This window comes from Crocodylus porosus, unplaced genomic scaffold (assembly GCF_001723895.1).
Source record: "Crocodylus porosus isolate Cpor-Errol unplaced genomic scaffold, CroPor_comp1, whole genome shotgun sequence".
In the NCBI taxonomy this organism is placed as follows: Eukaryota; Metazoa; Chordata; order Crocodylia; family Crocodylidae; genus Crocodylus; species Crocodylus porosus.
Window position 1 is genome coordinate 62402835 of NW_017728949.1, and position 27429 is coordinate 62430263.

Sequence of the window (27429 nt, forward strand, 5' to 3'; positions counted from 1 at the left end):
CACCCTCCTGCATCCTTGCCTTGGCCAGTTCATGCAGGCTTCAAGCCCCCAGCAAACACTGAACATCTGTTCAGTTCGACTGTGCTGTAACTTTAAGTGTCATGTGCAAAGCGTGAAAGTTGCAGCACAATAAGAAGTACCTTCTGACCATTTGTCCAAGTGCCCTTCATTTCCTGGGACTCCCCCGGGATGGTTCATCTCCTTTATGTTTAAAGCAAACACCAACCATTGCACTGGGCACCATCCAAAAAGTACAATTTAGTCCTTTATGCTTTACCCTGGATCGTAAAGTTTTAATGGTACAGCAGAGTGCAAAACAGAGGTCAATTATACTCCTTTACCTTGATGGTGACACCACTTGAAGTGTCTCCTTTGAATAAATCTTAACATATTTGACAGATAACTGTGGTCACTTGACTTCCTGCCCCTTGGGTAGGGGGCTGGACCTGATGATCTTGTGAGGTCCCTTCCCACCCTAATGTCTATGAAACCTATGATATGGTATCAATCAATTTAGGAGTTGCAAGAGCATGTACACACACATCCACAGAATGTAGTGCAGCTAGAAATTTCAACACTGCTGAATACCCCAGCTCCCAGAGCTTGAAATTGCAGGTGATCAACACATTTAAAAAGCAGGTAGTAAGCATATGGTATACCTAGTTGAGCACATTCAGTTTCAACCTCTGATCCAGCACCTTTCAGAATTGCTTTGGAGACACCTTTGAAAATAAAAAAAACGGTATTAGTTTGATTAATCTAATGAACAGTAATAGCAGTTTTGTCACAACAGGATAGAATACCACACACACCAGGGATGCTCAACCCTGGTGCTGTGTAATCTGGCCTGCAGGGTTCCCCATACGTCCTGTGGGAAGCCCCCCAGGCTGTGGCCTTGCACACTAGATGGGGCTTTGCAGGCTGCCCCCACCTGAACAAGGATGGGTTCTGGCCATGTGGAGGCAACCTAGAGTCCCAGGGCCTGATCCTGGCATGTGGGGGCAGGGCAGGATCCACGAGCCAACCCAGCCCATGGACTGGCCCCACGCCATTGATCTGGCCCACGGGGTTAAAAAAACAAAACAAAACAAAAACCTGTAAGCAACACTGCAATATACCATCCAAAGTTTCAGTGCTAGTAATAGTATTGGTCAAGATTAAACTCTACCATAGGGTCCTCTTAAGTTAGTGCTCAAGTTTCAGAAAGTATTTAATAGCTTTCACTGGGGGCAAACAGAGCTGTTTCTATCTTTATAAATTAAATCAAAATGAACCCAATAAGGCTTCATAAAAATGTAAAACTTATAATAAAGTTTCATGGAGAAAGATTTATTTGCCATGGATTTAACACAAAATTATATTTTTGTTACATAATTTTATAGCGATTTTTAAATGTGCAAATGATTCTTATTCTGTAATAATGTATAGGATAAAACCTTGTTTTCTAAAGTAAAACAAATAAAAACAAACGTCACATTTCTGGTTCAGTTCCCCATCCCCCCCAATATGAAGAACCAAAGGCTCACTATATTACAAAAATAAATACTAATAATTACATGCTGAAAATACTATTCCCCCCCAATACCTTTATGCATGGAGGTGCACAGTACTGAATTGTGATGTGCAGGAGGTACCCGAGGTAGCTCCGAATGAACTACCTCATTACCAAAACCATTAGGGCCTTGTTAGTGGGGTACTCCATCTCAGTCAATTAATTCTGCCCACTTAATCACCTAACAGTTACACTTGATCTTAAACTACAAGAGGCCAAAAAGTCCATACCCAATCTAATTAATTCAGAACTAGGTTGGGTATATCTGCACAGCATGGTGTTTGCCATGTAGATGTGCCCCCATTAAAGCCATCCTAGCACATTCATCATTAAAATTTATCACTAACTGGAAGTACCTGCTTTGAGGGAAAAGCTTTTATTTGATACGTTTACAATGACATCCGTCTCTTCTTTGGTTATGTCTCCTTGTTGTACTCGAAATTTAATTGAGCCAATCTGCATTTCGTATCTTCCTTTTGTTGAGGTCAAAATGGTCCCAAAGAAAACTGCAAGAGAAAAATAAAGGAATTGAAAAGGATGGAAAAGCAATTCAGCAAAGGAGACACTTTCCAGAGGAAGACACCCACTTGGTAGTAAATGCACATCCAGACAAGGCCTTGAAAGTCTGAATTGTAGTCTTTGTCTGTCACACAGAGGATTACAAGAATGCCCAGCCCTCCTTGGAGAATCAAAGTAATTCACCCATACTAAGCTTAAGTAACTGTACTGATGGGCAGGGAGATCAAGACAAGATACACCCTCATGCTATGACCAGGTTGCACAGATTCAAGATTTCAGGGATCTATTTTGTAGCTGTGTAGGTCTGAGAAAGAGAGAAATGCAAAACTCTTGTTTCAGAGGTGCTCTCTCTTATTAGACCAATTAAAAATAGCAAAAAATCCAAACAAAAAAACCCCTTTCTTTACAAACTTTGGGCACATGCACTCTTACAGCCTTTGATTTCTCCTCAGGCTGAAGAAGAGTCCTCTCAGGTAGAAAATAAACTTTTGCATAGGGAAGTTGAGGCTGGAAGCATATTCCCTTGGGTATGCGAGAGTCCTTTTGTGAGAATTGTTCTGTGATGTGCAGGTAAGGCTGTCTTTGTCCCTGGAGGCGTCAGATGTTAGAGGCAGGCAGGGAGGTGCAAAAATCCTTCTTTCTTGTTTGGGAATGAAGTTTATTTTTCCATATATTTTTTCCTTCTCTGCACATGACAGTGCAACTCAAAGGACTTTCACATACCCAGGTGTGACAGGATGCGACCTAGGGGTGCCGTGACCTCCCCTAGTGCCCCTACCTACCGTGCCAAATCGGGTCTCGAATGCACCCTCTATCTCGCCCGCCACGTCTTGCTGGTGAATATCATTAATGGGAGGCTGCCTTTCTGCCCTCCTTGGCACGGTGCCTTGCTGTACCAGGGCTCTGTCCAGTTGCCCGTCTGCGTCCTCACAGGTGCCCCCTCGCTTCCCTCATGAACCTCACCGCCCCGGGGCCTCTTTCCCGTGCTCTTGCCCGCACCAAGGCCTGTCTCCTGCGGCTCTCGTAGCCCGCACTGGGGCCTTGCCCTTATACCATTGCCTGCTCTGGGCCTCGCCTCTATACCGTCACCCGCCACTGGGCCTCGCGGTTCTCACCGGCTGCACCAGGGTCTGCCTTGCCCCGTGGGCCTCGCAGCCCTCACTGGGGTCTGTCTCCCCGCGGGCCTGCCTCTATAGCATCACCCACCACCGGGCCTCGCCGACCACACCGGGGTCTGTCTCCCCACGGGACTGCCTCTATATTATGGCCCGTGCCAGGGCCTGTGCCTCATGCTCCCCGCGCTCTCGCCCCCAGCCAGGGCCTGGGTCTTGCGCTCCCTGCCCGCACTGGGGCTTTGCTTGCACTTCCTGCAAATTGGGGCTCAGGCAGCCTTGGCCTTACCTGGCCCCCAGACTCCCTTCTTGGGGTCTTATGCCCGCTGGGCTCCACACCACAGGGCTCAGGCGGCCTCAGCCTCACCTGGCCCCAGACCCCTTTTCTGGGTCTTACGCCCACTGGGCTCCTCACAACAGGGCTCAGGTGGCCTCAGCCTTCCCTGGCCCCCAGTCCCCCTTCTCAGGGTCCTATGCCCCACTGGGGCTTTTCCCACGATTGGGGCTCAGGCAGCCTCGGCCTTACCTGGCCCCCAGACCCCCTTCTCGGGTCTTATACCCCACTGGGACTTCTTGCGTACGCCCACACTGGGCTCCTCCTGATATTGCCCACACTAGGCTGAGGTCAGGACACCCCAAAACACAGCGCCCTCTGACACCAGGAACCGCCCCCCCACTACTGGGGAGCTCCCATGAGGCCTCCTCCAACCCCTACAGCCTCGCCCGGTCCTCCGGTGTAACAACAACAAAACAGAAAACACAAAGCCCCTTGGCTATAACATAAACCCTAAGCCAACCTGGCTAACCTTCATCCATATCCCTGTCAGCGTTCTCTCCTCCCCGTACCATCGTGTCAACACTGCTCAGGCCATCAGGCTTCTTTGCTACGCCCGCCCTGCTGGCTCCAGCAGAGCTCCCACTTCTCAGGCTGCCAGAGGGGAACTGCCCTTCCAGCCTCAGCCTGTCTGTTTATATAGGCCCGGCCCTGCCCCCTTCTGGTCAGCTGACCCAACTGGTCGTCTCAGCAACCCCCACCTGTGCTGCCCCGGTGAGTGGCAGTTGAGCCCATTTTACTGTTGCCAGTAGCAGGCACCTTAGTGCCCTGCTACACCAGGGGAATAAACTTCCAGCCTCTACTTCCCCTGTGCAAAATGGAGTTTATTTTCTACTTAAGAGGACTTTTACAATCTTTGATGTCTCCTCAGCCTGAAGAAGGGTGCATGTGTCCAAAAGCTTGCAAAGAAAGAATTTTTTTTGCACTATTTTTCAGTTGGTCTAATAAAAAGGTATCATCTCTGAACCAAGAGTTTTGTGTTTCAAGATTGCACTTACTATTTCTAACGGGAGATTTTGGGGGATGGGGTGGTGGTGGTAGTGTTGGTGGTAAAGCATAGGTATGATTTCTTATTGTGAACATACCCATTATTAGAAGGGCTGAATACTCTTGTTGGAAAAACGCAAAAATATGTTTTATCCGATATTCAGCTTAGACTGTAGCTGCTCCATTCCCAGACCTGAGAAAGATCACTCTGCATCTGAAATGCTTGTTTCACAGGCTCTCACCTACAGAGCTGGTCCAACTAAAGATATCACCAAAAAAACCCTTGCTTTTCACTTGCTGGAAATTAAGTCTTCTGTTCTGGGTCGTTATCATTAGGATCATTATTGGCTTACTTTGAACACAAACTCATTTCTTCACGAAACCAGTACCAAAAACACCAGTTTGAAGAAATTCCTTCTGATTCTTTTATCCATTTTCTAGTATACTTACAAAAGTATAAAGCAGAGTAACAGTAACAAAACAGTTTACCTGACCGTTGCTTACCACTCCTTGGTACAGATTTGTGCCCCTTGAGACTGGCAGTATTTCCACTTGTGCAGGTTTCCAATTCATTTGAAAATGCCTAGAGAAAGAGAGAGCACGCAAGCCATAAATCACCCAGTAGTCATTAGGGTTCTCTCAGCAGGACAAGCATGTAAAATAAAATTTTTCATTATTTGTTTAGACTATACAGTCCAACATAGTGATGATCTGTATACGGTCCACTGAAAAGGAAGTTTTGGTACATTTTGAATGGTAACAAAGCACAAAGGCTTATGAAACTGTTTCTCTCCTGGGCTCAAATTAAGCACCATGAGGCAGGACAATATAAACCTAGTGTTCAAAAGGTTGTGCAGGTAGAGGGCTTCTTTATACTATCGAGTTCATTCAGTTTGCCACTCAAGTGTGTTTCCTCCAACCCAACTCTTCTTTACACACAAAATCCCTTAAAACTTTAGTTTAGGCTGGTTGGTCAGTTGGGAGATATGATCTAGGGTTTAAGTAAGCACAGATTATGAGATGCCTTCACTATAAGAAGGCAACTTTTTTCTAGCTGCAGACTGCAATGACCCATCCTGGGTTGGAGGCGGGTGCCAGCAGCTGGTGCTCATCCCCCTTGGCAGCACAGGGGAAGGCACCCATGGCTCAAGGCCCTGTTGCAAAACAATACTAAAGCCTCCTGTCTGCAGTCTGGATGGAATGCTTCTGTGGGCTGTAGGTTGCTGACCCCTTACCTGTACAATTGATCAAGTAATGCTCAGCTGTTACTTCACTATGAAACAGTTTAGCTAGAGGAAAAGCAAACTTAACTCAGGCTATCAATCCTCAATTAAGCCCAGAAGTGAAGATGCTCCCAAAATGAAGGGGAAAGAGAATGCCATCAGATGGTTTCTGTAAATGGCACCAGTACAGCTAAACCAGTACATTTCTGCATGCAGAGTTATATTAGCTTATTTGAACAAATGCTGCTCTATTCAGGGATAAAAGTGCACACAGAAAGTAACACCAGCATAATTAGGCTGGAAAATTTTCCCCACAGACAAGCTCTACTTGTGCCAGGTTCACATGGATTCAGAGGTTTATCTTTACACTTTAATTTGTGTCCATGCCAGCAAATGGGGGGGACCACACGTGTAGAATTTTGCAGAAGAGACAGCTAACCATTTCTGAAAGGATCAGAGGAGAGCTTTTCATGACATATGATGCCCAATGGCATTTCTACTATCAGTAAAGCAGTAGAGATCACCTCCCAAAATAGCATCTCTGTCCAAACATGTCTGTTAAATGGTGTTCTGGTAAGTACAGTGAGTATGTGGACATCTGACCACATCCAAAGAACCTAAAGAGCACAAGTTAACAGTCCCCAGGCCAAATGGGGGAAATAAATAAATAAATAAATAAAAATAAAATCAAACGATGGGACAGGATAGCGCCACACAGGAGGAGTGTCATACATATGGTCTGTGGGCTTGATTCAGCCTACAGAGCTGCTCTGCCTGGCCTACCAAACTACCAAAAGTTCGGGGCATGGTCTGCCAAGCAATTCAGGGCCCTTTCACCACCAATGGCCATGGCAAGTGGGGCCAGCTTCACCCCCCTCCCCAGACCTACTGCTGCCACAGTGGCCACAGCAACTACCACTGTGCACTAGACTGGATCCAGTCCTGAAGGACTCCCGTGGTCTGGATCTAGCCCATAGCCCTAAGTGAGTTTGACACCCCTCGTCTACAGAAATGTTTTCCCCAATATTCATCTGACACCAATGCAGCTCTACTATGGTAACAATGCAAAAGTTCAAAAGCAGATGGGCAACCAGTATTTCTACCCCTATATACAACTCCGACTGGTAAAACTGCCTGTGCCTGGTTTGCCTTTTATTTTGCTGCTATTACCAGTCAGTTATACAAATGCTACCAAAACTGCAGGAAGAGCTAAACATTCTTGGGGCAGCTTAGAGAGAGGATGAAGACTTTAACAAAAGTGAAGACACAAAGAAATAGGACAAGCTCATTTTTAACCTGGCCCTATTCTTTCAGCCAATTACAGAAACAGTCCATCATAGTAAGATAGTAATTTACAGCAACTTACCTGAAAATTATCTGTATCCTTTGGATGGATCAGAAAGTGAACTTCCTGAAGAGATTTTAAATTCACCTTACTGCTGAACTGGAACACTTGCTCAAACATTAATTTAGCAACAGCTGTTTTCGGAAATCCTAAGTTCCCCGTCCCAATTGCAGGGAATGCGATTGACTTTAAAGACTGTTCCTCCACGATCTGCAGACATTTTTCAATGATGTCCCCTAGGATCTGTGAAGCAGAACAGCATTCATTTTGGCATACACAGTTGTGTAGTTTCTTTGGGGCATTGTTTGGTACTAGAAATATCTTAATACAGGATGGATTTATCAAGATGAGAGGAGATCATTGACATTTAAACTTAGGTTAAACTCTGGAACCAGGAAATGCTTTACTGGCTTCAGAAGAAATTTTACTTTACAACTATATTAAGGCCAACTGGGAAGCTTGGTCAATCTAATGAGAATTTAGGAAAACAAAAAGGCTTTTACCTTCTGTGCAGATCCTTTCCCTTTATCCCATGCAGGAATAATGGCATGAAGCACGAAACTGCAGCCTAAGTTGTGTCCCTTTGTTTGGAATACAGACCCTCCACTAGCTATTTTTCCTTGGGCTTCTCCATTTAAGTCCGTCTGAAGCACTGGGCCCGCTTTGCTCAGCAAGACTTTTGACAGTGGACCTTTATCAAGCATTAGATCTTGGGAAACGCTGCTCACAATGACATCCGTCTTAAACAGACAAACAAATAACATTTTATAAAATTTAAACTCAAAATGGCAAGTGCAAACTACATTCGCTGGTTTAATAAACATCACAAAAGCGAGTTAGAAAGTATCAGCGTGGCACAAAGCAAATGCTCAGTTACCTTCCAGCCTCATAAAGTCTGAAGTGTATGCAACAGAGTGAAATCTGTCCATCTATACCGAGCAGTTTAAATGTGACCATGGACTGGTCTAAAGCCTGTGTTCCTGCCCCATTCTTCCCACCTCCATTTGAAAAATCCCTGAACAAGATTTTCCTGTAAGAGACAGTTCACCTCCAGTTTTCTTGTCCAAACTTCTCTCTCATCAGCAGAACTGACATAAGGCAGCAGTGAGTTTCAGCCTGCATTACAAAAAGGGAGCTACTGCATGAATGCAGACAGGGGGAGAGATGAGGAGAAACGAAATGGAAGTGGAGGAGGAGTTAAAAGGAGAGGAATGGAAAAAAGTGAAGGAGAGGCATTAAACTGAAAAAATGGAAGAGAGTTCCTTCTAGCTCACCTGGGGTCAGCACAAGTCATGACAACACCTCATCTCTTGTACAAGGGCTATTGTATATCACACTTAAAACGAGCTTCCTTTCACTGGCCAACAGGTCTGTATAGACCCTCCCTCTAAACAATAAGAGGTAGGTAGTCTTACAAGAAACTGCGAGAACACAGGAGGACAACAGCTAGCTTAAGAGTTCCAGTACTGCTGTTTTAACCATTGGTTTTAGTTTATTACACAGAGCAAGTTGTTGAACACAGATAAAGCCACATCAAGCAATGGAACAAAGGGCTTAACCCAAATCTCTCCAAAAGTGAGATAAATCAATCCCATCTATCATGCGTCTGCTCTTCTCTATGTACGAAAGAACAGCACAAAGACTAAATGCGGTTTGACTAAGACTAGATGCACAAAGACTAAATGCGTCTATTTTAACATGTAAAATAGTGACTCAGTCAGTTATAAATCATAACACAGACAAATTATTTCATTTTTAATTATAAATAATACAAGTATCTTCTTATTAATTTTACATCTGAAAACAAAACTTTGAACCATGCTAGATAAACAGCTGCTAAATTAAAACACTTACTGTTGCATCTTCAAGGCCTCCTTTCAACAGCCTAATGTTCAGACCTTCAGCTGTAGTTACCATTTGGAGAGCCTCGCCGTCTTTAGTGTTTCTAGCTTTTGAAGGCTGGGAGTCTGCTGCAGACCGAGCTGATGAACAGGATGAGGATGACTTCTCTCCTGACACTTCTTCCAAAGCATCAATGAGAGCCTCGACTGTCTTCTCATCAGTGTCCACAAAATGAATCTCTTTCAAACAGCTGTCACCTGTGGAATCTTCCAAGGTTTCCTTAATGGATGTTGCAATTGAAAGTGCGCACAACTTTAATGGGAATCCAAAAACCCCCGAGCTTATTGCAGGGAGTGCAATGGAACGATGATTGTATGTTTCAGCGAGTTTTAGACTTTCCTTTACTGCTTTTTTTAAAAGCTCCACACACATTTCTGCTTCGTTCTGCTTCCACCTGGGACCAACAGCATGCACCACCTGTTTGCAAGGGAGTTTCCCAGCCCCTGTAATCACCGCACACCCAGGCTGCAAACACCCGTGCTGTCTCACAAAGTGGTCGCATTCTGTCTGGAGTTCTGGGCCTGCAGCTTCTAAAAGTGCCCTGGCAAGGCCACCAAGGTGCTTTAAGTCTTCGTTTGATGCATTCACCATAACGTCAATGGGATGACTGCACAAGTCACCTCTATAAACTGCCACCAGAACCCCATTTTGCAGGGCTTTGGTCCAACAGATCCCACTTGATTTCTTATGAACATTACTAACTGTGTCATCTTTTTCACATTCTTCTCCCTCTTCTTGAAGCCTGATCAGACACTTAAATTTTTGCTCCACCCCACTACTATATAAGAATTCAGAGTCTTTGAAAAACTGCCTGGCCCCTGGTTTATCAATTAATACATTTTTAGAATGCAGCGTAGACAGAATTTGGTCAAGCATCATCACTGCTTTCAGCACTTCCACTTTCGATCCACTCAGGCAAATGCTGTTACGTGAAGTCTGCGTGCCAAATTCAATTTTCACATGTGTTTTTTCTAACTCCAGGCAAACACTGGACTTCCGTTCCTTTAAAAACATTACAACTGCCACAGACTTTGTTTTAATGATCTTTTGAACCTGGGTATTTCTATCTAAAAAATCATGCAGTTGCTGATAGGCTTCTCCAACTACTCTAAAAAAACCAGCAATAACTATCCGATCCTCCATCTCATCAATTATAATGCTTTCCTTCAAACAGTTGTGTGCTTTGTACAAATGGTTAGTGAGGTCCCGCCATTCTCGCTTTCTGAGGACTGACTGATCCTCCAGCTCAATGCATTTATAGGTCAAATCCCTCACCATTATTTCTTCTGCTTTTTGCAGTGCTTCAGGAGATGCTCCTATCAGCATTAGGACTTCATCGCCAAGCTCATAAAAGGCACTAATTTGATTTGACACAAATAAGCTCTGTGAGACCACTTCATTATCTACATGCTGTAGAAACTGGTAAATGTAAGGATGCACAGGGATTGCTTTCTTTTCCAGGCTGTGCACCGTTTCCAGTATTTCACTTTTGATTTTATAAACATCTTCAGCCACACCAAACAGGCTCAGCTTCTTTGATGAAGGATCATAAGTTATCTTCATGGATGGATACTGCTTATAAACATCTTCAAGTCTAGAAGTGTTTAAAACTGCATACTCTCCTGGGGCAACGGACACCTTTTCTTCAGTAACATTCTTTTCTCTTTCTATCTTCTTAGTGGCCTTTTCTATTAGCAAGTTCATTTCTTGCTCTGCATCCTTCATAAACTCTTTGCCACCTACCAAGACAACCATCTCCTTGGAAATGTCAGGTATGACTAAGACCTGATCCCTCTTCACACTATTTCTAATGGCTTCCCACACCTCTGAATTTATTTTATATTCAGTGGTCTTGTACTGTGATATGCTATTTGAAAACTTTGCAGAAACATCTTTATTCCATGTCTTGATCGCCTGAGCCATTGATCTTTTGTGGCTGGACAAAGCATTGGAGAAAGACAGCACAATCTGGGGATTTCCACAATAGGGTGGTGGCCATGTTATGTCACAGTTGCAATCTGCCATACTGTAATTTATTTTTTGGATTAGCTTCTGATCCTCCTGCAAAAGCTTCCAGATATGAGGATTCAGAGGCATTTTGATTGGTTCTGGTTTTTTTATTTGTGGCCCTTCCTTTCCATATAGAGCTGTGCCCAGTGAGCTGTGGTAAGGATATACTGAAATTGGAACTTGGTTGAGTGAATGCTGCTTTCTTAAGACAGTGTTTACATCTAAAAAGAAAAAGAAAAAACAACCAAAACAATCAATTAATTTTATCCATTTCACTTTACACACTTTTATTTTTTTTTTAAATCTGAAAAAGCAGAAACCCTTGAATTACTGCATTTCTGTTTATTTGAAAGGAGTATCTGCCTGTCTGTCTGTCAAGCACTTCTGCATCCCTGAAATGCTACCTTTTTTTCTATGTACCCTGGAGGACTTCATACATTGCAAATTCATAAAAGGCAGGGAAGGGGAGACCTCAAGAGTTTATTTAGTTCATCCCCCTGCCCCAAGGCAGGATCAACTCTACGGAAACCATTTCTGTCAGATGTCTGTCTAACTTGCTCTTAAAACAAACAGCCTTCAACGATATAGATTCAAGAGCTTACCTGATACATTCTTCCTGATATCCAGCCTAAATCTCTCTTGTGACAATATACGCCCATTACGTGTCCTGCCCCAAGTGGGGTGACTTCTCCCTTCAGTCCTCTTCTCTAGACAAAAACTTAGTTCTTTCAACCTTTCCTCATAGGTCATGGCTTCTAGATCTATTTAGACATCACACTGAGGTGTTGCCTTTTTTCCCCCCAACCATATAACACGGTTGATTCATGTTCAATTAGATCTTCTATAACCCCTAGATCTTTCTGTGGAGAGCTTCTTTCTAGCCAGGTGTTCTCACATTGCATTTTGCAGCTGTACACTGCATTTGTCCTTGTGGAATTTCACCTCTTCCAAGCCATTTTCCCCATTTCCCAAGATAATTTTGGATTCTAATATAGGTTGCAAGCACTTTGCAGGGCAGTATCTAAAATTAATAAATGCACTTACCACTTCCATTATACAAGAGATCAATGAAAGGATTGAACAGTGCTAGACCCAGGACAGGCTAATGCAACCCTACTTGCTACATCCTTGAATTTTGAGAGTGAGCCATTAATTCCTACAGTGCTTTAAATATGTCCACTGCTTAACAAGCCAGGATGCTAGCCTGAATTAAGAACAGTAATAAATACTTATGCTTGACGTAAGCAAATTTAGTGCGTCATTTCTTCAGAAAAGTAGAAGTTCTACGGTCGGGTTCTTTCTGCCTCTTCATACATATTATGTTGTCAGCTGCTGGCCCATTACTGATTCCATTTCCAACAGGTTAAAAACTGAGGTAAGTCCCTTAAATGACAGACATGTCAGATGTGACGCATTGTATTCAGCTTTTTCAAGCAAGAATTGATTTATGGGAATGAGATTTTAGGTGGACCTGCACAATTACAATGCAATGTTTCACATGGAATTTTAAACACAGAAATTGTTGTGCGTTTCAAACAGATGTTCAATTTATTTAACCTCTTAGAGCCAAATCTTGCTGGTCTTTCCTTTAGGAGGGAGACAAGATCCTCATCTGGCGTAAAACTACGTAGCTAATACATTTTATATGAAGTCCAATACCAAAGCTAGACAAAAAGCATGACACTCTCTCTTCCTCCCCTCATCCTCATAATTGTGGGGAACTCAGGTGCTACAGCAAGGAATGCAGGCTAATTATCTATTGTAGGTAGAATGAAGAAAGAGTCTACATACTATATGCATCCAGCTCCCAGCCAGTCTGCTGCCAAACCAGAATTGTTAACCCTTTTCATGAAGTTGCTATTTCTCAAGTACCTGTTCTATTTGCATGTTGCTCTTTACACCCTAAGATAGAACAAAATATTACACATTTGTACATTACCCTTGGAATCATGGAAGGTGACGAGAACTGCATTATCTTCGGATAGTTGTTGAACATCAGACACTTGTGCGCCTCCATTTTTCTTATTTTCAAAATAAACACTTATATAATCAGATGATATGTTAGGTGGCAAGTTTTCAATTTTAATCATGTTGGTCTCCTCCAGAGGACCCGCTTTAATTCCTTGCTGCTTTGCCCTGTGGTTTTCATTGAATGTTTGAACAAATTTCTCAATATCTAGAAACAAAACATGAATATCTGGAGAACTTGTTTTTCAGAGATCAGAAAACCAGAACAAACACTGTGCAGCAGAGGCAGACCAAAATGTTGTATTGCATGCCTTTTTTTTTCATACTATTATTCCAGTCTGTTACCTCAGCAGCAACAACAGGACCAAATAGAGGGTTTGTGCTCATTCAGTTAGTGCACCCTCGTACTCACCCAGTGTTCAACCATAGCTTGCTTTATGCCTATGACACTGGAGATTTCAGGGTAACCTCTTAACAAGAGCTACCCAAGTCTGTTTGGCTTCTATGATTAAACCAGACCGGAAGCAATTGATTTGGCCTGCCTGAAGTTTTATGTAAAGTTATTCCGACCTACACTGGATCTGGAAAATTCAATGTTTTCACTTGCCTAGAATAAGTGTCCCTCCATCAAACAAGTAAAATACCATTAGCTTTCAAGGTAAAGAGGGAGATGAGCAGATTTTACTTGTGTGGCAAATACTGCAGTGTCACAAATGTGTGACAATACCTGCCCAGGACTAAATGAGGAACTGTTGTCAGAAACAGAAATAAAGAACTGGAGCCATTCTGGACTTTTACCTGGACATTAAGACCTACAGACCATGCTCCCTCTCAAAGCTATTTGCTGACAACGGTCATGGTTTTCCATGCCACTGCATCTAATTTGTTAATAATAATCAAGCTTTTGCTCAGAACGAATTCACACTTCTCACTGAAGTGGAATGAGAGACAACTGATCATCCAGAATAGTTATAATGTACATTAGTATACTATACTGATGAAGGACACAGATATAGATGAGAACAAACTACAAAGTGGGCTTAAAGAAAAACTAAAAAGAATAGTGTAGGTTGCCTGCTATATAGTCATATGCTATTGGGGTGGTATATGGATTTGAAATGATTACCTTTTAGCAACCATATATTTGTTTAGGGACAAATACTGTGCCATCAGAGGCCAGGCAAAGCTACCATCAACTTAAATGGGGAAAAAAGGATGTAGCCCTTAGGAAATAATATTTGTTGCAGTTTACACCACAAAATAATGGCCCATAATCTTAATTTACCAAACGCAAAACATGTATCACTTGCAACAGTTCACTGCCAACTGCCCAGCACTTCTGTAGCTGAGTCTATAAAATTTAGAGATGGTTATTGTCCCAGCTATGGTCACTATATGTAGTGGGTCCAACTCCTTTCTCCCTCAGACTGACCTAGTGTAGCTCCATTGACTTTAGTGGAGTTACCCTGGTTTGCAATGAGGAGAGATCAGGCCATGTGCAAAACCTTTGACATAACACCACCCTCATTTTTCTAGCTAAGCTAGGCACATTAGTTGAATGATCCCCCTTTAACATCTCAGATGAAAGAGATACATGGCATACATTCCTCCTTACCAATATTCTTGATAAACGTGATTACAGCAGCATTTAGTTCAGGTATTAGTTCCATACTGAATTCGTCATCATCTACTGATAAGCCACTGATATTCTCCACCAGTAGAGTCAACACACATTCTTTTGTAGTCTCCCGTACATTTTCTAACACAACCAAGGATGAAGACAGGACTTCTTGAGTATCCTCCACTTGAAGTGGTTTCACACAAAGTGCAATTTTCTTTACCGAGTGATTCTTTCGTTGCAAGATGTCTCGAGCATCTAGTTCCCCAGAAATACACATACACATACAAATCACCATTACATAACCAGTTCTGAGTAACTACAGGTATTAACATTAAGTAAGCCCTGATATATTTTTAAAGAGTAGGTTGATTCATACTTTCTTTTGTTATAGAAGAAGTGGAAACTTATTATAAATGTTAGAAGTAGGAATTAGGTTAAAAATTATTCTGTTATCCAGAATAATTTGAACCTGCAGCAGCATATGTTACCAGCTACATTACTAGTGCCAATTAGTCCTCAAGGGTCAAAGGGTATTGGCAGGGAAGAGTGTGTGCAACATGGACACCATGTTCACACAACTAACTTACATTGGTTCTGTATCTAATGTAAATTGCACCAAGATATGGAGCATACAGATGTGCAACTACTATATTGTTATATACAACTTGCTCCAGAATATAAAAGCCTTGTTTTTTGAAAGACAGAATAAAGAAAAAAAAGACAGCAAGCTTTTCCCAGAGTTATGGCTACACAGAGATGGGACAGAGCTTAATCTTCAGCAGACTCATCCTCCTTTCCCTACTTAGCTGCTGCTGAAGACTGGTCTCCATGACTGGATCTATAATTTTGGACAGCTGAAGAGTTTCCAAGGTTGTGAAATGGGGGGAGAGACTCCAGGAGGAAACAGACAGCAAAACGGCCCTAAAAAGGTTAGCTCGATCAAGGTAATTAAAAAGTGATATGTTCATTAATACCTCTGGAGTGAAGAGCAAGGAGCCATTAAGTCACTGCCTCAATATTAATACCAAGGCTGCTGCACTGTGGAGCAGGAATCAAGGGAAGAAAGTCAGCATCCCCATTTAATACACACACCCCAATTTTGAGGGGCTTATTTTGCGGAAAAAGGTACATGTTGTATGTAAGAATAACAGTAGAGAGGGATAGCTGGACAAGGCTAGAAGCTATTACACATCTTTGCAACTAGGTGGTAGGACAGCTGATAATAGCCTGTTTGCTACGAACAAATGACTACCCTGGATAAGCTACATACAAACAACGCCTACATCAATACAACTTAGACCAGGTATAGTTTTAATATAAGATTCTTTCAGAGGTAATTTGAGACAAAAATTGAGCAGTTAGGCCAGTATCATGTTCACTCTCTCCCCTCCTCACACCCCACAAACACCTGTGTAAAGGCTGACCATCTCAGTACAAAACAAATCGTTTATCTTGACCCTAATACAGTGCTCTTGATTAGTATGTGAACAGTCCTTGCTGATCTTTCAATCAATTAGCTTAAATTTCTACCAAAATATATTTAATATCTTTATTTAGGAAGCCATTCAGCAAGGCACATATGCAAGTATAGTCCCATTAAACTTAAACTAGTTATTAAGGCTAGGATTTTCACAGAAGGATCAGTGAAGTAGGTGTTCATATCCCATGGATACAAATGGGAAATGGGTGCCTAACTTTGAAATGCTTTAGCTTCTCAGAGTGCTTTATTGGACCTGAGCCCTAAGCTCAAATATCACATTGCTGCTGGAAACATTTCTTTTCACTATTATAATAAAAGTAACTAAAAATTACTATCAGCAAGACTGGAAAAACGCATTATTTCTGTCCATTAATGTTGTGCATTTGACAGCACTTTGTATAGAGTAAATCTACACCATTTGCACTGAATAGTCAGCCTGTTTCTCTTGCTTGCTAAGGTAACATAACAGAAAAAAAAAAGACTTTAGCCAAAAGAAAAACGTAACCATCAGGCTACAAAGAAAATTACGGGGCCTGTGTAAGACCTGAAGTCACTTAAAATTCATTTTCAACTGGCTAAATAGTTCCTCATGAAAATGCTACTGAAACAGTCAAGCAAACCCTTTCCCGTCATCTTACCTGTCAGTACAGTAGCAATGATGAGGTCAGATCAATTGTTGCTGCTGATCTGACTTTTATTATACAGTGGCCAAACATTTGGTGAACACAACTCCCTGGCTTATAGCTATAGCACCTGGGTTTTCAAACACTCAGACCATAGACTGCTTAGCTTTCAAGGTCAGGTACACTCAAATCTGGCCTGCCCACGCACTCAAGCAAATATTATCTAGTGAAGTTATTCCTGAGAGCCTTTGTCTTATGCCACATGGAGCTATGCTCCTCCCTACTAGCACTCTTGCATCTTGACCTGCTTCCCTGATCAGTTCTCTTCCTGTCTCTTGGTTTAAGTTTTCTGGTCTTCTCTGTTGCTTTCCTAATTTCCTCCAATGGCATTCACATTGGAGGAAGGGAAGTACAACAGGCCGTGTGGAGCTTCATGAAGCTGAACAATAGCGAGCTCAGTTAAACTTAGGCAGCTGGAAGCTACATAATGGTCAGAAGAGGACAGCAGATTAATCTCTACTTCTCACTTTGACTAAAAGCCAAGAAGAAAACTCTGGAGGTGCCCTTGAGTCCTACCCTAACAAAATGAGAAACAGTGAGGCTTCAATCAAAATGGTGATTTTTATGTTGCAGGTAAGTAACCTGAGGCCTGGGTTTTCTTTTCCACCGACGGTCTGTGAGTCTCAATAAACCCTGGTTTCTGAATACAGCTTAGTGATTCTGCAGAACAGTTGTGCCACAGATGGCACCCACAAAGATTTGTATACTTCCTCTTAAATCAGCCCCTCTGCCCTCAACCCCCTCTCTCACACAGGAGGGTCAAACTATGATTCACGCATTTCTGGTTACTCTCAGAAGTTAGGTGTCATAAACGTTCTGGGTTTTCAGGTGTAAGACCTCGGCACTGAGGATAATCATGAAGTGTCCTCTTGAATGTAACTTAATTAAAGGTAACTTAGCCTGAAGGTAGTTTTGCTTGTACTCCTCTCTTCCGAATTTGGTTGAGGTTCTCTATTCTCAGAGTGTTTGATGAATAGTTCTACAGCCAATATCTCAGTATAAACCTAACTCTAATCTAATCCAACAAGGAAGCCATCTCAGTCCAGGAATAGCCTTTTTCCATTTTCTGGTAACCCTGGCACCCTATACCACCCTAACTGGAAATATGCCCACCCATATCCAGAACTTTTAGCAAAGCATTTCCTTAGGCAGCTGGCAAAGCTTATCTTGCCCACAGTGCCAGGATAGACTTGGTATAACAAGAATTTTGAAAAATAGCATCAGCATTTCTCTTTTCTGCAATACTATGGGATTTACTCCCTTTCCCAGCTTCCAGAAAAAATGGAATCTGGGTGAGGTAAAAAGCACGAGGTAAAGTTTGCACTCAATCTGCAGCCAAAGCACAATGCAGCCCCCAACCCCAGGTGCTGAACTGGAATAAGGCCTGTTGCTCCACTATCCTCCTTATATAATACCCTGCATTAGATCTTTGTAAGCATGGGTATAGCAATTAATCCCAGCATTCCCCACTTGTGCTACTATATTCAGAGCTTGTGTGAAACCTACAACATCTCCAGTGCAGCGCTGTGGGTGGTACAAACCGTGCGCATGGGCCTAGGAGTGGGGAACAGTACTCTGATCACACCTAGTCCTACATAAACAGGATGGGATTTCCAGGGAATGGCGAGCTTTGCACCAACAGTGGCCTACTTTTGAGAACCACCACAATATCGTACCTTCTTCCTTTTCAAAGGTGATGAAAATTTGTTGATGGTCTCTGACATAGGACTTGATGGGTCCTCCACCTGACCGCTTTTTATTTTCAAAGTACATTTCCAAGAGATCATCTTCAATATCCTCCTCAGTGGCAGTTGTGATGACCACAGTGAATTCCTTAGAGGGCATTGTCTCTCCTCCAAATTTCCCTGAAGGATCTGGGGGGGAAAAAAAAAAAAAAAAAAAAAATCAAAGACAGGAAGTCTGATAAAAAATTTAAATAACTAAAATTAGGTGCTCCCCTCCCCTTCTAAGGACTTTATACCAAGTTTACCAGCTCAAAAACAAGGGGAGAGGAAAAATAAGGAAGAGATTTTTTTCCCTAAAAGGACCCATCTCAGTTTTGTTTAATAGAGTTCTTTTAAAAAAAAAAATTCTACTGTACTGGCATGGGAAGATTTGGGAACAATAGTACTAGAAACAAGGTCTCCGTTTCTCTACACAACTGGGACTGCAGAGGCAGGGACTTTTCACAAGTCCTAGTCAGTTTGACTAAGCCTTGACAAAGGTGAACCACTGATTGGGCTTTGATTTCATTTCCCCTTATTTCCCATCATTATCGCAAGCACAGTTCCAACAGTGGGCACACTGGTGGGACCTCTCAGGCAGATGGGCTGCTGGCAGTTAACAGGGTTCTATCACTGTGACATCTAGCCCAATTTTGAGTGGCACAGGATGCAGTCCTGAAAATGCATACATTTTCTTGCCATTTTCCAGTTGGAACCAAGAGTTCTAGTGTTTTGTATGTCTTTTTGTCTCAGACCAACATGGCCACCAAGTACACCCCTACAATATTACCAACACTGGCAATGCTGCCTAGGCAGTAGCACTAAGGGTTATCTGTGCAGTGTTGCCAGCGTTGGTGATTTACAAAGAACCAAGGTCAAGCTGCAGAAATCTGCCTAAAGCAAAGGCCCCAGAGCTCGTTTCCAAGTGACTGCAAAGTACACCCTTTATAGATAGTACAACTAGTCTGGTCAGCAAAGTAAAGGAAAAAAAACAAAAATCAACACATCCGGCTAAACCAATAAACTAAATTAAACAAAGCACAAGGCCTGGATAGTGACATTATAGAAGAACGCCTTAAAACAGATATTCAAAATACAGTATATCATAAAATGTTAATAGTAGTGGTTACTGTACCCACATGTGCCAAATACAGTTTTGTAAGAAGAGATGTGTGTGTTCATGTTTGTTGGGAAGTTGTAGGCAGGCAAGGTTCTTTGGATAGATGTGATATATTTTATAAGGCCAAATAAGTCATCTAATCCTCCCTTCCAGAACTGGAACTTTCACAAGGATGCAAATCCCTACTAATTGACACCTTCCTAGTCCATAAAAGAACTGGCCTGATTCAGTTCAGGTCCAAAAGTGTCAGCAAAATGGAAACTATCAATAAACCCAACCAGAGAATATTTATTAGACCATCAAAATGAGCGGTCTATAAATATAGGGTATAGATTTGAGAGGAATTTGAAGAACTTGGCATATACAAGAAGACTTGCTACTATTCTTCATGCCATCCTCTATGCCCTTCTTGAGAATCCCCAGTTGATATAGGTAAGAATCCATGTTGCGTCATCATTCATAGCCAGATAGACTTTAGGATAAGTCTATTTTTGTGTTTTGGGGTACAACTAATGCATGGTCATGTTGCAGACCCATTTCTTCCAAGTAGCAATAGAGAAAGCTTAATTGCAAAGGGGTAGGCTAACATACAGGCTTGTTGAATTCGAGACTGCCCACAGTTAACAAATTGCAAACATACCTGGCTTCGGCTCTTGCTCTACATGCACAGAATTCCCATCAGCGCTCGGGGCTGGAACAAATGCTTCCGATTCATTAACTAGAAGGAAAAACAAAAAACAAAACAAAAAACCCACAAGTGATTGTTGCTTACTGCAGGTAAAAAAAAAAAAAACCCTCTGTTTTCACTGGTACAAATTCATCTAGCTTGATTGTGTTGCCTTTGACAGCATTTACCTTTAAAACATTCATACCTTGTAGTATATATTTATTTCAACCCAGGCATGGTATCATTCAAACATGTTGTACAAGCTTAAAGATTAAGAGGCATTACATTAAAAATAAACTAGTACACAGAAAACCATTAGAACGTGTCCATCTATAATTTTTCCTGAAACATGGATCAGCCTTCCCAACACATTACAGCACTTTGAAGTGAACACTTGCTTCTAGAAAAGAGACTGTTGAAGAACAGATCTCTGAAACAAGCTTTCTCTGGTGAGAAGCAACTTTGAGGCTTACACCCCTAATGTGCGTGATTAATGCTTAGTACAGTATGGTCCTGATTCTGCCCAAGAACTTTGACTGGTACTGCAGCAAGAATACTTGTAATAGTAATTTGAGACAAACTCAACGACTGAAGCTGCCAGACTGCACTGGTCTTACCACCTATGTTCACATGTGAACAACCTTTATTGTACAAATAAGGGGTTCTCAAGCAGGATAATGCAGTGCTGGGCCATTGTAAACTAATAGGAAAGGAGAACCTTAGTTTTGTTTGACCTAAAAGCCCTATACCAAGAGTCATAGCAAAAAAATAAATAATTTTTTTCACTCAATTACCAAGTTTAATTAAGGCAATTTGTGTTATCAATTAAGCATGAGTTTTCTGGAGTTCAATAATGGTTAAAGAAAATGTGGTGGGGACTCAAGTCCATTTCTGGACAAGGACTTAATGGATATGTTGATGCAAAGTACTGCATGTTGTGCTGAGATGCATTAGCTCTGGCTGTGCTATATCTGGAGCCAGAAGCATAGCCATATTAATGATGCACTGGCCTCAGATTCTTAAGTTTTCCTTAAAGTAGTTCAGACACAGTGCTACACTAATGCAGGTCTGCTGCTTCCAGTTCCAGAACTAGCACAGACAAAGCTAGCTTGAGTATCTCTGAAGTGCTGCCTTGAACACCTACTTGGAACGCCTTCAAGAGAAATTTGGATGTTTATCTTGTTGGGATCCTTTGACCCCTGCTGACTTCCTATCCCTGGGGCAGGGGGCTGGACTCGATGATCTTCCGAGGTCCCTTCCAGCCCTAATGTCTATGAAATCTATGAATGAAAATAGACAGACCCAGAGATGTTGCACCCGGACAGCAGCTTGCAACATGAAATAACAGCACTCAGCAGTCAGATCCAGAATATTCCTCACTTAAGTTGACTGCTGTTCTGGATAACCATATGCCACCAGAATCCAAATCCAGGTATGAAAAACAGATCTCTACTAAAGGCTCTTTCACATTTCCAATTTTCTCATTGACTTACTAGCTGCTAGACTGGGACAAGAACTAAGAGACAGTGGGAAAATTTCTCTTGCTTACTAGGAGTTTTAATCTTTGAGACCCACCAGTCAGCCCTTCACATAGCACACAGCAGCTTCATTGCACAAACCAGCACCTAGATTTTATTTTATAAAAACAAATCTGATGCATTTAGTGTGGTTTATGGTTTCAAACAAAAAATTACCTGACTCTTGGAATGTGCTGGCTGGCTCCGGCTCCAGCTCCTGAAACCAGAACAATCAACCCATTAAAAATACCATATTTACTCAATTCCAAGATGAGGTAATTTCCTCATTTAAAAAGCATAAGCTGGTGGAAGGCAGAAAAATGCTCTCTGTCCCTGCGGCCTCAGCTCCTGCCCACTGAACCCTCAACTTCTCTCTACCTCCTTCCTCTACTCTGCCACCCCCTTGTGTCTCCTCACCCTGCAAACTGTGTCCCTGCACTTGTCTGCAGGGGCAGATAAGCAGCAAGGGGCAAGGTGTGGGGGGGCAAGCATCAGGGGCCAAACCCCATTGCCTGCCCCCTCATCTCTTGCCTTCTACTGCTTGCCCTCCCTGCTACTGCTTTCCTCACTGCAGCAGCAAGGGGAATGAATTTAAAACAGCCCTCCAATAATTAAATGTCGTACATGGAAAATTATAGCACATTTATAAATTTTCCATGTATAGAATCTAATTATTGGGTATCATAACAAATTCAGGGTCATCTTGGACTCAAGTAAATGCGGTATCACCTGCTACTGTTTCAAAAGCTCTGGCCTCTGGCCTGGGCAAGGAGGGCATGCCGTAACTACTTACCTGCTGGGGGATCGGCTCCTCCTGAGACTCTTCCTTCTCAGTTGTGCTTGTTGTTTCCAGCTTCCTGACCACCAGCTGCAACTTCCCCATCTCTGCCCAATCGACCTCATGGTTCTTTTGGTCAAGGACTCGCTGCCTCACTAAAATACAAAGGAGAACTATGATAGTCATGGTTAAAACAGGCATTAGTTTATGTCTACATGGCCTCAAAATGGGCCACACACTTTTTTCCACTGAATGCTTAAGAAATCACAAAATTTTCACAATGAAAAAAAAAATGCCAACAACAAAAGAAACAAATCTTAAAAAGAGATCCAAAAAAAAGGTTAATAAATTGAACTTGAATCGTACCGGTCCTTACTTCCCATTTCTCTTTCTTGTTTCCATACTGTCTAGTTAGGGCTTCATCATCATCCTCTCTCTGATGTCAGGGGAAGGGACCTTGCCACCATCTCAGTGGCATCTAGGAGCACTTTTACACGTGCTCTGGGGGTGGGAGGGCTGATGCTTTAATTAGAGAGGCTCCAAGAGCCGCGCTAAAGCGCAGCCATGTCTCCTGCATCAGCGTCCCTGCGCTTAAAGATGGCAGTGAGGGCACTTGAACAAGCTTTAGTTCAAGCACCCCTGCTGCCATTTTTAAGCGCGGGGACATTGATACAAGACGCAGGAGGCTGCTGGAGTGCACCAACTGCGGGAACTCCAATGCGTTGAAGCAGCCTCCACACTCATGTCCAAGTGCCCTAGCAGTCTGCTGCTGTTGGTGCTATACAAATTTAATACATAATAATCCAGCCCTACATAAAGAGCTGAATGGAACAGGAAGAGTTTGGTTCCCTGAGCTCACAGGTGGTCCAGAAACTGTTCATCTGGAGTTATCTACAGTGCCTTTATAGCAGGGGCAGGCAATTATTTTGGGCGAAGGGCCGCTTACTGGGTTTTGGCAAGCCATCAAGGGCCACATGCCAGGCAGCCAGGGGCAGATATATATTATATTAATTGTTTTAGGGGCTCTGCAGGCCGGATAGAATGGCCTGGTGGGCCGCATCCAGCCCCAAGGGCTGCATTTTACCCACCCCTGCTTTATACAGCCCACTAGGTCCCCCCTCCGTCTCCCAACGCAGTCCCTGCTAAAGGCTGCTCCAGGGCTCTGAAGGGTTGATGAAGACGCATATGAGGAGTTACTCAACAGTAACTTCTAGGTGGATGCTTCCTCTTATGCAGCTGTAGAAACTGGGAAGCACAAAGGAAAAATACAAAAAGGTTTGTTCATATCAGAGGGAGACCAGCAACGTCAGAGTATCTTCACTTTGCCTACTGTCCCAACACTGGAGTAGGTAAAAGCATGAAACACCAGAGCCTGGGAATGTAACCTACTGCAACGCATTTCATCAGAACCCAGTGCCATGAGGCCCCTGTATGCCTCATTTATCTGGGCACTACCAAAATTGGGACTGGAACATAAGGTGGATACAATCACTCCTTTGGAGGGCGCTCCATCATAGAGAACTTCTATGAAGCTGACACCTCCATATCATGCAATCATCCTAGCCATATTAGGGGGTTAAATCCACCTCCCCTTTCAAATACTGATTATGCCATGAAATTAGAACTTCTTTGTACAGCATTTTTAGACCACGGGCTCCATCTAATATTTACTTGTTATTAAGTCTCACCCAAAGTAATGTTACATTTACAGATTTCATAGAACTGTGGTAGAGATGGATGAAAGGCCCCTAGTAAGAAAAGAAGTGCGATATAAACAGCCTTCTACGGCGAGATTCAAACGCTGCAGAAGTACCAAAAATTTGCAGGGTCACTCGATGTGGCGCGCATGGAAAATGAAAACAAGGCTCATAGACAAGTTACGTGTGGAAGAGTGGGCAAGAGCTGTAAACGCAACCGAGAAAAAACTTGTAGTAAATAACTGAATATCACAGTTATGTCATTCTTGGTATCCTCTCAAGCTTGGTACAAACTGCGACTGCACCTACCTGGACATACAAGGAAGCAAAGGGCAGAGAGAGGTTGCTCGCATCTCAGAGCAGCCTGCCAAGTTTGTGAGCTCCATGTGCAAGGAAGGCACAAGTAAGTGGGAAAGGGGAGGCTGGAGAAAGGCAGGAAACCAAATGAAACCCCAGTTCCTGTCCCTCAACAACAAGCAGCGATGAGCAAACAGGATTTTTGGTTTAAAAAACAAAACTGACTTCCTCCCCTAAAGCACTGCCACTCTCTCCCCATCCTCCCCCAGCCCCGGCAAAAACAGATCCTTCCCCTGTCTATTTATAAGCAGGCACACTCATATAACAAACACTGCATCCAGCAATGACATGCAGCCACTCCTGGGTGCCCGACAGAGGAACCATTTTAACAGTGCACGACAACAGCTACCAACTTTAGACGCAAGAAAACATTTGGAGATAAAGGGGAAAGAAACATCTCTGATGTTTTTTCAGCTCGCTCAATTTGGTCATGTGACAGCATAAGGAAGAGTTATTTTCCCCCCAGTCCATGTCTCTTTTTTCTGTGAATGTCAAACAGGACCAGAAGGAAAACCATGATACAAACGACACAATTTTTTTTTTCTTTTGCAGCACTGCTGGAGACTCCTGACCAAAGGGCAGGGAAAAGTAAAGTATGGTCTCCAAACATCCACAGCTGGCAGGAGCTTGCCGGTCTCAAAGCAGCAGGTAAGAGCACAGACCGGGGCCTGGGGTCGGGCTCCTCCAGTGTCACAAGCTGCATTTGCTAACTCAGCTGCTCTCTTACTTTGCTCTAGTTGGTCTCGTTTTCTCTTCAAGGAAGCAGGAGCAGACTTACCAACCCCACCGGCACATTTCAACTGATTATTTCTCCTCCCACCCACCCGCCCCCCCCCAAATTAAATAAAAGAGGAGCAGTTAATACTCAGAGCATGAGACAGGTGGGGGCAAAGGGAATGAAAATGTAATTATGCCAGGCCCCCAACCTCACGGAGCCCCTCAAAAGTATGCAATTTGCTGAAGAGGCATTAAACTACAAGTAACATAGTCACTGCAAGTGGCACGGGATCCCTCGAGCCTACACGGACATTTCAGATGTGGGACGTTGGTTGCTGCGGTTCTCCTGCTTTACCCGGGCGGGGCAGGTTTGGGGGACAGGCTTGCGCTACGGCAGGGCTGGCGGCAGGTTTCTCTAGAGGTCACGTAGACAGCGGTTCCCAACCCATGTTATACAGCGGACCGGCATGGGAGCAGGACGGGGCGCACAGAGCTGGCTGCCTCCCTCCTGGGGCTGCCCACCTTCATGCCACGGGCCCGGGCGGCAGCTTGTGCCGTGGCCTGGCAGCCAACGCTCCACTGCACGGTCCCGGGAGGTTTGGAGAGGGACGACCCTGCCCCTGGCCGGGGTGAGAGGCCCCTTCTGTCCCCATTTCTGCTATTCTCCCACACGCGTCAACGGAGCAAATCTTTAGCCATTTCTTCTGAAACCTGCGCATGGCGCTCCTGTATCTCTGGGGGCACCCACCCAGCCAGCCCTCTCCAGAGGGAAAGCCGCAGAGGCGAGGGGTGGTTTATAACTGCCCCCTCACCGAGAAGCCCGGGCGCACGTGGATGAATGGAGAGAGGCCACACACCTGAGAAGAGCCCCCCGGGCGGGCTGGAGAGAGGTGCGAAGTTTGTTGCGCAGCGCCCGGGTCAGCCCCGCCGGCCCCACCGCGCCCTCCACCACCACCGCGAACCGGCCGCCAGGCCCCTCCGCCGCCGCCATCACCACGGCCCGCCGTGCTTTCGGTTTCGTTTCCCGCCAGAAAGGGGGTGTCCAGCGCCCCGCCCCGCCCGGGCAGCAACCCCGCGCAGCCGCGATCCCGCACAAGGCAGGGCAGCCGGTCGTCCGGTTTTCTACAGGACAGTCTGGCTTATCTGCTCCTCTGTGGATAGCAAACCCCATGCCCTCAGTTTTTCATCCCTAGGCCCAACACCCCGCTCAGCCTGCCCCTGCCACCACCTGTGGGAGCTCCCGCCTCAGCCCAACCAGGCGCCACCACCAGTGCCACACGGGTGGGCCGACCCCGCTGCAGGTGCTCCCCACGCCACTGCCACCCCTGCCTCCCTGCTCGGCCTACCCATGCTGCCAACGCCACGGCCTGCGAGAGCTCCTCGCTCACTGTCACTATGCCCCTGCTGCTGACACCACCGTGGCCACCTGCCGGAGCTCCCTGCTCGCCACCACCAAACACTGCCACAGCGGCCTGCGGGAGCCCCCTGCTCATCACCACTGCGCCCCCAACGCCACCACAGCTGCCTGCGGGAGCTCCCCGCTTGGCCCGCTGCTGACACCGCTGCGGCTGCCTGAAGGAGCTCCCTGCTGCCATGCTCCCTGCCAACACGGCCACAGCGGCCTGCACGAGCTCCCTCCTCACCGCCGCTACGCCCCTGCTGCCGACACCACTGCAGCCGCCTGTGCGAGCTTGTGTTGCGAATATTATCGAAAATGTATTCTAGGTGAATGCCTGAATGAATGTGGTATTGCGCATGCCCAGTCTACTGAGAGAGCAGCCTTGAGAAGACCAAACAAACCATCTACAAGAAGATGAGGAGCAAGCAGACACCTTGTCTCCCCTGTCTCAGGATGTTGTAAACCAAAGTACAGTAAAAGCTGTATTATCCGGCACTTTACAAGCTGGCATGCTGGTGTTAGAAATGGAGTGTTGTTAGAAATGCACAGTTTGCATCTCGTACCTGATAAGCAAAAGACACTGCCAAGGACTTTTTTCTTAGCCAGCCTTGCCACAGTTCTTCTTATACTAAATCACACTCTCCCCCAGCCTCCCCCTAGCTTTTCTCATGCAGATTACAGAAGCTGGAATTCAACTGACTGTGTCCTTGAAAGGGG

General features: G+C 44.2%; 1 protein-coding gene across 2 annotated transcripts in view; it reads right to left on the reverse strand.

Annotated features, from left to right (window-relative positions):
- The window catches only part of LOC109323004 (poly [ADP-ribose] polymerase 14-like), a 46199-nt gene that overhangs the window by 13393 nt on the left and 5377 nt on the right, over positions 1–27429 (reverse strand). For both annotated transcript variants that reach the window (XM_019554336.1, XM_019554337.1), the window contains exons 2-13: positions 22558–22697; positions 21942–21981; positions 20221–20298; positions 18413–18610; positions 14568–14828; positions 12924–13160; positions 8927–11205; positions 7576–7812; positions 7094–7315; positions 4994–5087; positions 1909–2058; positions 660–722 (exon numbers count right to left, since the gene is read on the reverse strand). In XM_019554336.1, the coding sequence (XP_019409881.1) occupies positions 660–722; positions 1909–2058; positions 4994–5087; positions 7094–7315; positions 7576–7812; positions 8927–11205; positions 12924–13160; positions 14568–14828; positions 18413–18610; positions 20221–20298; positions 21942–21981; positions 22558–22697 (3999 nt within the window). The remainder of the gene's footprint in view (positions 1–659; positions 723–1908; positions 2059–4993; positions 5088–7093; positions 7316–7575; positions 7813–8926; positions 11206–12923; positions 13161–14567; positions 14829–18412; positions 18611–20220; positions 20299–21941; positions 21982–22557; positions 22698–27429) is intronic.